Below are 9,803 nucleotides of genomic sequence, written 5' to 3'. Positions count from 1 at the left end.
CTGAAGACAAATGGCACTGCTTTCGATTTGGATGCTTCCATGTTTATTTGAACAGATAAAATATTAAATCAGAGGAAACCTATTTTCCTTAGCAGTGCTCTTTAACATTTTAAACTACATGTAATAACGTTCGAGATTGATGCTAAAACTGTTGTATCCCTCGACCAATCTTACTTTACCATGATTTTTCAGTACTAACTGCCGCGGCTCAGTTCAATATTCAGACACTATCCCAAGGAACCTCGTAAACCATTCTCTTCAACAGTGTTTTACACTCAAGTAATAAAGATCAGTACAATACAAAAAGCATTCTAGTGCAATATTTCATTTGTTTTATTGGTTTTAGTGTTCATATTGTCATAAAAATAAACAGAGAAAACAAAGCAAGTTTTCTTCACATGCATGTACATACATGACTATGATTTGCATATTACAGAGTACAGAAAATAACTTTTATATAGTGACTTATTTAAAAAAAAATTGCTTTCTACAAGTTGAGTAGCTCACAAGTTTATACTTCCTTTGGTGGACCTTTAAAACAAGGGAAACTTGGGAGAGAAAATGCATTCCTCGATTTTCCAAATAACGGGTTTCAAATATGCTATACTCGGTGGATTTTATCTATAAAAGTGACTCAAAAATAAAATTCTTTCAGCCTGCCACTCTCAATGATTTTCCTCTTTAGACTTTCAGCACAGACGTTAAAAGGAATTTTAAAAAGGCAAAAACTAATTAGTGCGACTGACGCACTAGCACTGCTGTTGGCTAAAAAAAAAAAAGAAATAAATTTCAGAATGGTCAGATAACTTAGATTAAAAGATGGCAGCACTTTGCAGAAATGGTCATCTCAAACGGGTCACGGGGAAATATTCAAGAATGTCAACAAAATCTCTTGACCACAAATGATTTGAAAACAAAAGATTAAACTACCACATTTTTTAACTTCAAATTTTCTTCAAATGCACCGAGAATAAGGTAGCACTGTAAAACAACTTTCATTTTAAATTTGAAGTCAGGCACGTGGTATCATTTAACCCCAACCCCTTAAATAAGTGGTTGATCTTGAAGTCCTAATAGAAAGCTATAAGTGAACAAAAATAGCCTGATGTGGGGATGTTTAAACACTGACAAAATCGAACACTAAAGTGTGCAAAATACCATCACTATCTCCCAGAATGAATACAAATTTGGATGACAATCAAACAGAACAGTCATCAAGTCACGACAAGTGTATGATTAAAAAATACAAGGAAAAAAGTGACAGAAAAAGGGACAAGAAATGTGCTTTATGTAAGAAGTACTTCACTTTAAAAAGGAACTTTTTCAGAACTCCTTCGTCAATCACACAGAACCGATGATTCCTGATGGAAAAGGGCACACAGCAGGACTCAGGAGACACAATCAAAACTGAGGGAAACAGACTACAATCTCCCCAAGTCAACCAAAATTAAAAAGAACTTTACAAAAATGCCCCCAACTTGCACCCATGTAGAGAATATTTCCATGTTGACTGAATCAATTGAGATTTCTGACGACTTTTCTCAATTTCTGCCTTGCTTGTGACAGAAGCTCACTGCTCACCTAGCATTGCAAAAATGAGTTACAGACTCTTTTCAAACCAAAGTGTAGCAAAGTGAACTGCATAGATAAGTGTGCTGTACACAAAATACATATACTTTATACATAAGCACGAGACAAGTGTAAATACATGTATATGTAGATTTTCTTTGCATATTGATACTAAAAATACAAAAGCTACATAGGGATCCATGCAGAATGTATAAGATATGCTACGCAATTGATTAATACAATTTACACAAGGCTGTGCAAGCAACTGAGTTTTGTATACATGTATATTGCCAGAATTTCAATATGTTTATATGATATCAGAAGTGTGCAATCGACACTTTTTTGAAACAAATTCCAGGCAGGAATGATTTTTCCAAGCAACATGTCACTTGTGGATTGTTGCAACCCCAGCTCATGCATATCAAATATCAGCTGCCAAAGTTCTGCTGGAAAAACTGAGAATCAATTTCTAGGGGCTGACATTTATGCAGGTCATGTTCAACCCACCGGTCACAGACATCCTTACTTGAGGCAAACAAGGGACAGCCAGTTGAAAGTTTGCAATATTTAAGGACAATTCACGGTGGCAAGGTAGCACCAAGATTACAATTAAAGGCCAATCAGACGGATTCTTACTTTGACCACAGGCAACGCATTGAAAAGAACGAATAGACTTTCACACACAGATAAAGGAACAGGCCTTTATACATTTTCCATAAATTCAAAGGTAACAGAAAGGGACTACAGAAGCCTCCAATTACCAGTTCATGTCCAATATCACTTTAAAAAAAACAAATCAAGTTTTGTTTTGTACAAACATTAGCATTCAAACAGTTTTAAGCAACTGTACACTGTTACAAAACTGCCGTCCAAATTGGAGATACGCATGAAAAGGACACTTAAATAAGGACAGGATTTACGACATAAAAATAGTCATCATTCTGTTCCACATGACAAAATTCTCAGATATACTGCTTAAAGACATCATTATCTGAGACATTCAAATTTACATATTACACAAAACAAGTTATCTGACATTTCACGGAGTGATTGGATATTTGAATGGTATCTTTGAAGATAGTGAAACTTCCATGAAGATTCAAACTATTATCCAGGCAAAGCGAGTCTTTCAACACAGCTTACCAAAAAGGGCAATGGGTAAAAACTCAACAGTTCCACTCCACGTACCAATTGCCCTAAGTTAGTATGCATGGCAGAATTCTTTTTTGAAACATAAATTTGGAGAAAGCTCCAAGATCTTTTGGATGCCTTCTCTGAAACACAGTGACTGGTACCCTGCCTTTGATGTGCTCTCTGGCAACTCTACAAGAGCAATTATAAGGGCGCTACCTTAGTAACTGAAATTTTGCTAGTTACCAAGGAGATAGATGTAGCAGGAACACCACACAGGACAGAAACAAACACATAAAAAATATACAATTAAATCATATTTAAAACATGACAATAATTACATATATATTGTTGTTTTGAATTTGTACAAGGGTTTATGTGTACAATATCTTACAAGAGTACAAAAACAAATATACAATGTGATAAAGAACTTCACCATCTCTATGCACTGATGAGTTTTTCCTTTTTAAATTACATAAGCAACTTTTTTACTGTACACTTTAAATAAATACTGACCACCGAATTTCAGCAGTTTTTGTCAGGCACTGTTTTAATTTTCCCCAAAATGAAGAAAAACTGAATTCAAAGTGAACAGACTTTTGGAGAGTTGCTGGGGGTTATTCTAAGGGATAGCCGTTGGTCTACATCAGCCAAACACAGTGAGGTATCCTAGGATTACCCGTTTCAAATACATACTTTTCCAAGAAACTTTTACCCCAAATCAACAACTATCCTGTGACACTATGTGCGACAAACCCCTTCTAATGACAACTAACTCAGGAGTAGAAAACGTCTTAAGAATCCAGTACAACATTTCATGTTTATATACAACCCTAAGGAGTGCCCGGTCTAGGCCCTGCTGTCTTTATCATCTGAGTGTGAGATACAGTAGACAGCAGGCCACCAGCATCAGACCCTGACTGGTTCTGGAGGCCGCGTGCCATGACGTTGTTCCCGAGTGTCCAGCACCAACCTCCATTTGATCCGTGGGCTTGGGAGTTGATGCGGCATCTTCCGTTGGCGACACTGACACCGATGATGGTGCAGGCGTGGACCTTGGCGTATTGTCCTGTATCCTGGGCGTCTTGATGTCCTCGGTGGCCATCGCACCACCGCTGGTGTTTGTCAGTGCCTGGATCTGAACCCGATACCTTGTCCCCGACTTCATGTCTCCAATGGCATGCCACCTCCTTGTCTGCATTATCCAAGATCAAAATGTAGTGAGTAGAAAGTGGAGGGAAGAACAAAAATTCTACATAAACGGTTTACACGAGGTTTGATTAAAACCAGTTTTTATGACAAAGAATAAACAAAAGCAGAACACTTGATGCATCCTACTACATGTGAATTACTCAGCTCAACAAGCTTTCGGCGCAAGAAACAGGAGTTGGGAACGAGGTCTACACTGAGACTACTCACAGCGGGAAGGATGAGGTTTTCCACCTTGGCCAGTAAGGGAAAGCCTTCCCCAAACAGCCTGTCTTCAAATGTCCTATGCTCTGCCCACATGATCCGGTACCCGATGACTGGGTAGAGGGAGAAATGGGGCGGGTCCCACGTGAAGCGGGCAGTGATGCTGTTGTGCAACAGCATGAAAAAGTAGGTCACGTTCTCTGGAGGGCTTGGTATGTCTGGCACTAGAGAGAGAAGGATCAACAATGAACACGCTAAATCAGGGGGCCTCTATCCATGGATTCAGATTAAGATGAATACAGCGGGCCAGTTCTGAAGAACTGTGGAAAGCACAGGTACTGTAAAAACCTTTTTTTGCATTGCTTGCTATCTACATGGGAGGCCAAAGAAACTTCACAAGGTCCTAATTACATTTTTCTTCCATCAAGCATTTAGAAGTCATATTTATTATATGGTGTTCCGACAGCTGTGTGAGATTTTTTCACTTTGTGAATTATTTTGTTGCTGTTGGACCAATACCAGCCACCGTTTGCAAACCACCTGCATGCAAAAACTACGACTGCAGTGTAAAAAGAGAGGTCTCTTTGCAGAGCACAGAAAACATTTTGTCAAGAAAAAATAAAAATTATTACGTGTGACTTGATCTGACAACTTGTTTTTATATGCATACAAACAGAAAGTAAATTTAAGAGGAAAGGGGTTATGTTGTTGAACTTACGTGGCGTGGGGCAGTCGGGCTTCTCTCGACCTTTGACCCTGAGCTCATTACAAGGCGGTGTGTAGAATCGGACGGTTGCCTCTGGGCTGGTTTGGATGCTGTCTGACACAGCAACGATGGACACCCGATACTGGCAGTCAAACATCAGGTCGTAAATGTTGAAATTCAGATTCTGTAATTAGGAAGTGGAGTTGATTTATGATTGGTTTCTTTGACAGATATACAAGGATTTGTATCAGGGGGAAAAGCTGTGTAGCAACACTCTCTAAGTAACATCTCGTCTTCTTGGGGCCAATAACCGGTGGAAGAAATGACTTTTTGTCTGAATCCATTGTAACAAGGTTTTTTTTCAGTGGCATGGTTCCACGCAATTCCAAATATATATTTGTTGTTTAGAGGCTAACAGTTCAATTACAAAGTCTGTCCAACTTTATTTCAATAAGTAATTCGTGTTGGGCAAATTATTACTGGCATGAATTTGTTTAGCCATGTTACATCTTTGTATCATGCAAATATGCACATTCAATTTAATCTGCATGCAGATACTCTTTAAAAACTATGTTCGACCAAATTAACAATATATATAAAAAGACGACAGGGTGAGAAGCATGCTGTGTTTTCTTTCTTTTCATTAGCACAGCTGTTTACAATCAAGCAGTTTTGGTTATTTGGCCTTGCTATCAAAGCAATTGTAAATCATAAAAGATATCAAAGGTGCATACAAAAGACTTAAGCCTACACATTTTATACCTGACTTCTTTTCTCTACTTTTGAAAGGTGTGTGACAGTGCCCAGCTGATTTTTGTGCAACAAATTTTCGTTGTGTGGACAAACTGGGCATAATGAAAGCCCGGGAAAACTGGTGCATTGGAAGTGTTGATGTCAGCAGTCTTTACATGTCCTCAAGATGTGTCTAAACTTTCACGTTACCAGGATAACATTTTTACAAAACACAAGATTTATCAAATACAGCATATGGGTAATTCCAGAAATTAGGGGTACAAAAGTGTGAACTTTTTGTGTCCCTGTTACATCTGACCTTTGTTATTTGACAGGGAAATATCACCAGAATTGATTTCAAACTGCCTATTTGCATGGCAGGTACATGTAATTTGCATTAATTCATCACTCTTGGGAATTAGAAAATGTGTTCTGAACTTAAAAAATCACATGTCAGATGTGACAAGGACATACCACAAAATGGACCCCGAATATCCAGACTTACCCATGTACATGTACGATGGATTAATAGAGTTATGATGATGAACAAGACAAAATATAGGACATGTGGTCAGCATTTATGATCCACTCATGCATGTAAATATGCAGGCGCAAGGACAGTGATCAGAGACATCATGAACACAACTTGCAGTTCACGTCAGTACTTCACAGCGTGCAGTTGGGTGAGGACGGGTCAACCGCCATCAGACAAGGCAGGCAGATAGAACTTACATGTGTTGTGGCTCCCGTGACCGGATACCGTGGAAAAATTTCATTGGCCTTTATTTTTTTTTAAACCAGAGCGAGCAAGGAATGACAAAATGGTTGAAAACAATAATGGAAAAAAAATGTATGACTCAGGAAACAGGATTTAGAGAGAAATGTGAAGAGTTTAATTCTGCATCCTCATGAAAATTTGTTGTCTCTGAACAAATGCTATCAAACAACAGGAGCACATTTCATTCTAACAAAGTTCTAGCGACTAATAGCTCCTGAGCATTTTTTTTATGTGATAGTGTATAGATATGCAAAGCCAATATCATGTAACACCACGCCACTCTATGAAACTTTTGCCAACTATATCAGGAAGATATTTCTTGGGGAGAGGGCTTGGTCTGCAACAAAGTTTTTTAACCATCATCACGTGGTTTAAGGTCAACTTGTTAAAATTCAGATGAAGACTGACTAAAACCTGAAAAGCAGAAATTTATGCTTGGAATGTCGCCAATTTCAGATCTTAAAAAACACCAGGAAGCAGGTAACACTTACATGTGTTGTGGCAGTTAACGAGCTGTTGATATGATCATTAGCACATCCCATTGGCTGCCAATGTATGATGAAGCGATTCACAGTCCTTTCAAAACCTGCCCCAAAACATTTTCAAGAGAAAACCAAAGTCAACTCGAATGCCTCTGCAAGGAATGTCACAACTTGTTTGAAAATGATCATGAAAATAAGACTTGACATGTGAATAGCATGTTCAACCAAAAAGAGAAATTAATTCCCTAAACTGCCAAGGAGGAAGTGAAATCCATTTGTATAGTTAACTGCCTGATAGTGGAAATGTGGCAGAAACAGATCTGGCATGTCCCACTGACTTCATCTACATGGCATAAAATATTTTTTCAGGGAGGCCACAAGCCCTTCTGGGAAAAATTATCTCGGCCCACTTTTCTCCCTGATATAAGGGGATCAGGTGTCGATCGATGACTGACCATTTCCCTCCCTTTATCTATTACCTTTGGGTTTCAGCCAGGAGATGCGACATTTCAGCTTTCTGTCTTCCCAATATGGGTCATCGGGAACAATCTCTCTCACCACACCGGGCGCTTCCTCTGACAAAGATGGCTGCTCGACCCTCGTCAGGATGGGAGGAGAATCTGAGGGTTTGGAGGTGGGAGGATGGGAACAGAGATAAAAAAATAACACAGTCTTGTAATTCGGACCCAAAAGAAAAGATGGAAACCGGGTTTTATGGCTGCCGAGAATCACTCAGGGAATGACAGCGATTTTTTGTTTTAAATCAATAAATACACCTCAAAGGAAACTGAAGGAGAAATCCCCACCAGAAATCCAAAACAAAAGCAGAAGTCAGCAAAGATCTCACAGGAAAGCTGAACTCCCAGCTAGAAAAACCTTGTACCCATCTGCCCATCAAAGCCCGGCAAAACTGAACTTTCACAGAACTTTCGAAGACCTTAACAAACGCCTCCCCTGACAGACACAAGATCAGGCCTACCTCGTGGGGGCGTGAGGTCTATGGTCCTGATGTAGATGGAGGTCCTCTCGCTGCGTTTCCGGGCGTCCCCCCACTGGGCGATAGCCAGAACCTGAATGTAATACCTTGTATTTGGGTGCAGACCCTCCAGGGTAACTTCATGTTGATCCTACACGAACAAACAGAGATTAATAAGATGAAGATAAATGCAACAAATGCCCTTCCAACCAAAATACTAGGGCATTTTTATGCTCGGTACCTTTGCGACGTACATGCACGTGTCACTACAAATCACGTACTCGACGAGAATGCACTGGGCAGTTTGAAAGTGCCCACCAGTGCCTTCATCCATTCTGCAATAATGCTTCCTAAGTTTTGTTCAATTTGAAAAAAAAAATTGTTGACAGCTTAGGAACGATAACCCTACCCCTTGCACATTGTGGCTTTTTTCCTCGATCCATACATGGTCAGGGAGGGCCCGAGAGACTCTCTCGCTGTAGAAGACACGGTAGCGGGTGACCTGCAGGTCGCTGTTCTTGGGTGGGTCCCACATGACCCTGAGGTTGATGAAGCCATTGAAGTCAGTCGATTGGCCCTCTCGGAGATTGAGCGGTGGGCTCGGGACTCCAGGAGCTGAAAATGGGCATAAAATCAAACCAAATAAAGTGAAATTTATCAAAAATTTTTTTTTGTAGTCTCTAAAAGCTGATAATGGAAGTCACAGGAAACTGTTGATCAAAATTGATATAAACTTGTCTGCAGCAAACAACTCTGAAACCAAACAAAAACTCAACCCCTTATTTTTATTTATGGAAAGCAGTTTCAAAGTATTAACAGTTTTAAAAAGTCTCTCCCCAAAACAGGACAACTCCTTGGTCTAAATCTTCACAAAAAGTAAAAAGAAACCAAAATACTCACTTCGAGATAATCTGAAAGGTAGCGTTGGCTTGCAGAAGCCAAGAGAGCCATTTTCGTTGACAGTGGCCACTTGGATTCTGTAGTATTTGCCCACATTGAGCTCCGCCAAATACTCCATTTCGTCAGTCTGCAAGTTATCAAATGCAAAATGAGGAAAAATGAAGAAATATAACAGGAACATAAAACAGAGAGCAGTACAATCATTTGTGGAGGAGTGAAATGGGCAGGGTTAATTTCTACCTTTTTTTGAAGGGGTACTTGTTTGAAAGAGAAGTTTTTGACATGTCAAATGTTAGGAATTTTGAGGGAAAAACCCAACAGATGCTATACAAATATTGAAGGGAAAGTGGTATGCTTCAGTAAGACAATTACTCTGAGGGATACATATAAAATAATCAAATGTGATCAGCGTCTCTAAAATCAATTCTAACCTCCCCTTTTTTCCCCCAACCACTTTTAAGATCTGTAATGGGGAAGAAAACGAGAATGGGAAGGGGGAGGCTGTCAGGTCCACCTACGATTGCTAGGTCCTTCCAGTCTCCCATGCGGCTAGTGCTTGGATGGTAGCCCGTGTTGTTTCTCCCCTGGACAACATAGAGAACCACGCCCCCTGGATCAGGGTCGTGTCTCCTCAGCTCCCAACGAATAGTGACTGACTGGCCGTCGTCGTTTTCTGTCACTGTGGGCGAATTTCTTGGTTTGGGCGGAAGTTCTGTTTGAAAAAAAAATTGAAATACAAAGGCTCATTTAGAAAAGGAGGAAAAGAGAGAAGAATGTTAGACTGAAATAAGTGGGGGGGGGTTGATTGCTTACTATAACCAATCACAATATATAGCATCTTTTGAAAGAAATACATACATTTTTAAAAATCAGATCAAGAGTGATTTGTAGTCAAGTACTATAAGAAGGTATGAAAACAGAAATCTCTTCAATAAACAATATTCAAGAACCTGCTTTTTACACAAATATGTATTCACACAAAACTGGTTTAAAAAGTTTACACAAGTCATAATTGATTTTAAGATTTAACCTATCAATCACTCACACGTGGTTTTGTTCATGTACCACCTGTCATTCCCATTTTTAACTTAACGACCAAAGCACCTAGTTATTATC

General features: G+C 39.4%; 1 protein-coding gene across 2 annotated transcripts in view; it reads right to left on the bottom strand.

Annotated features, from left to right (window-relative positions):
• Nucleotides 1-309: 309 nt before the first annotated feature.
• Nucleotides 310-9,803, bottom strand: part of anos1 (anosmin 1) — a 38,217-nt gene continuing 28,723 nt past the window's right edge. Inside the window, exons 5-14 of one of the 2 annotated variants that reach the window (XM_022239496.2) lie at nt 9,206-9,399; nt 8,688-8,814; nt 8,197-8,402; nt 7,791-7,938; nt 7,291-7,431; nt 6,821-6,915; nt 6,284-6,331; nt 4,832-5,003; nt 4,120-4,337; nt 310-3,895 (exon numbers count right to left, since the gene is read on the bottom strand). In XM_022239496.2, the coding sequence (XP_022095188.2) occupies nt 3,569-3,895; nt 4,120-4,337; nt 4,832-5,003; nt 6,284-6,331; nt 6,821-6,915; nt 7,291-7,431; nt 7,791-7,938; nt 8,197-8,402; nt 8,688-8,814; nt 9,206-9,399 (1,676 nt within the window). In that variant the 3' untranslated portion in view covers nt 310-3,568. The remainder of the gene's footprint in view (nt 3,896-4,119; nt 4,338-4,831; nt 5,004-6,283; nt 6,332-6,820; nt 6,916-7,290; nt 7,432-7,790; nt 7,939-8,196; nt 8,403-8,687; nt 8,815-9,205; nt 9,400-9,803) is intronic. The other variant, XM_022239497.2, reaches the window with a different exon arrangement.

The sequence above is a fragment of the Acanthaster planci genome, linkage group LG14, assembly GCF_054643075.1.
Source record: "Acanthaster planci isolate LZ-2023a linkage group LG14, COTS_SCS, whole genome shotgun sequence".
In the NCBI taxonomy this organism is placed as follows: Eukaryota; Metazoa; Echinodermata; class Asteroidea; order Valvatida; family Acanthasteridae; genus Acanthaster; species Acanthaster planci.
Note: the sequence above shows the minus strand (reverse complement) of the source record. Positions and strands in the feature narration are given on the sequence as shown.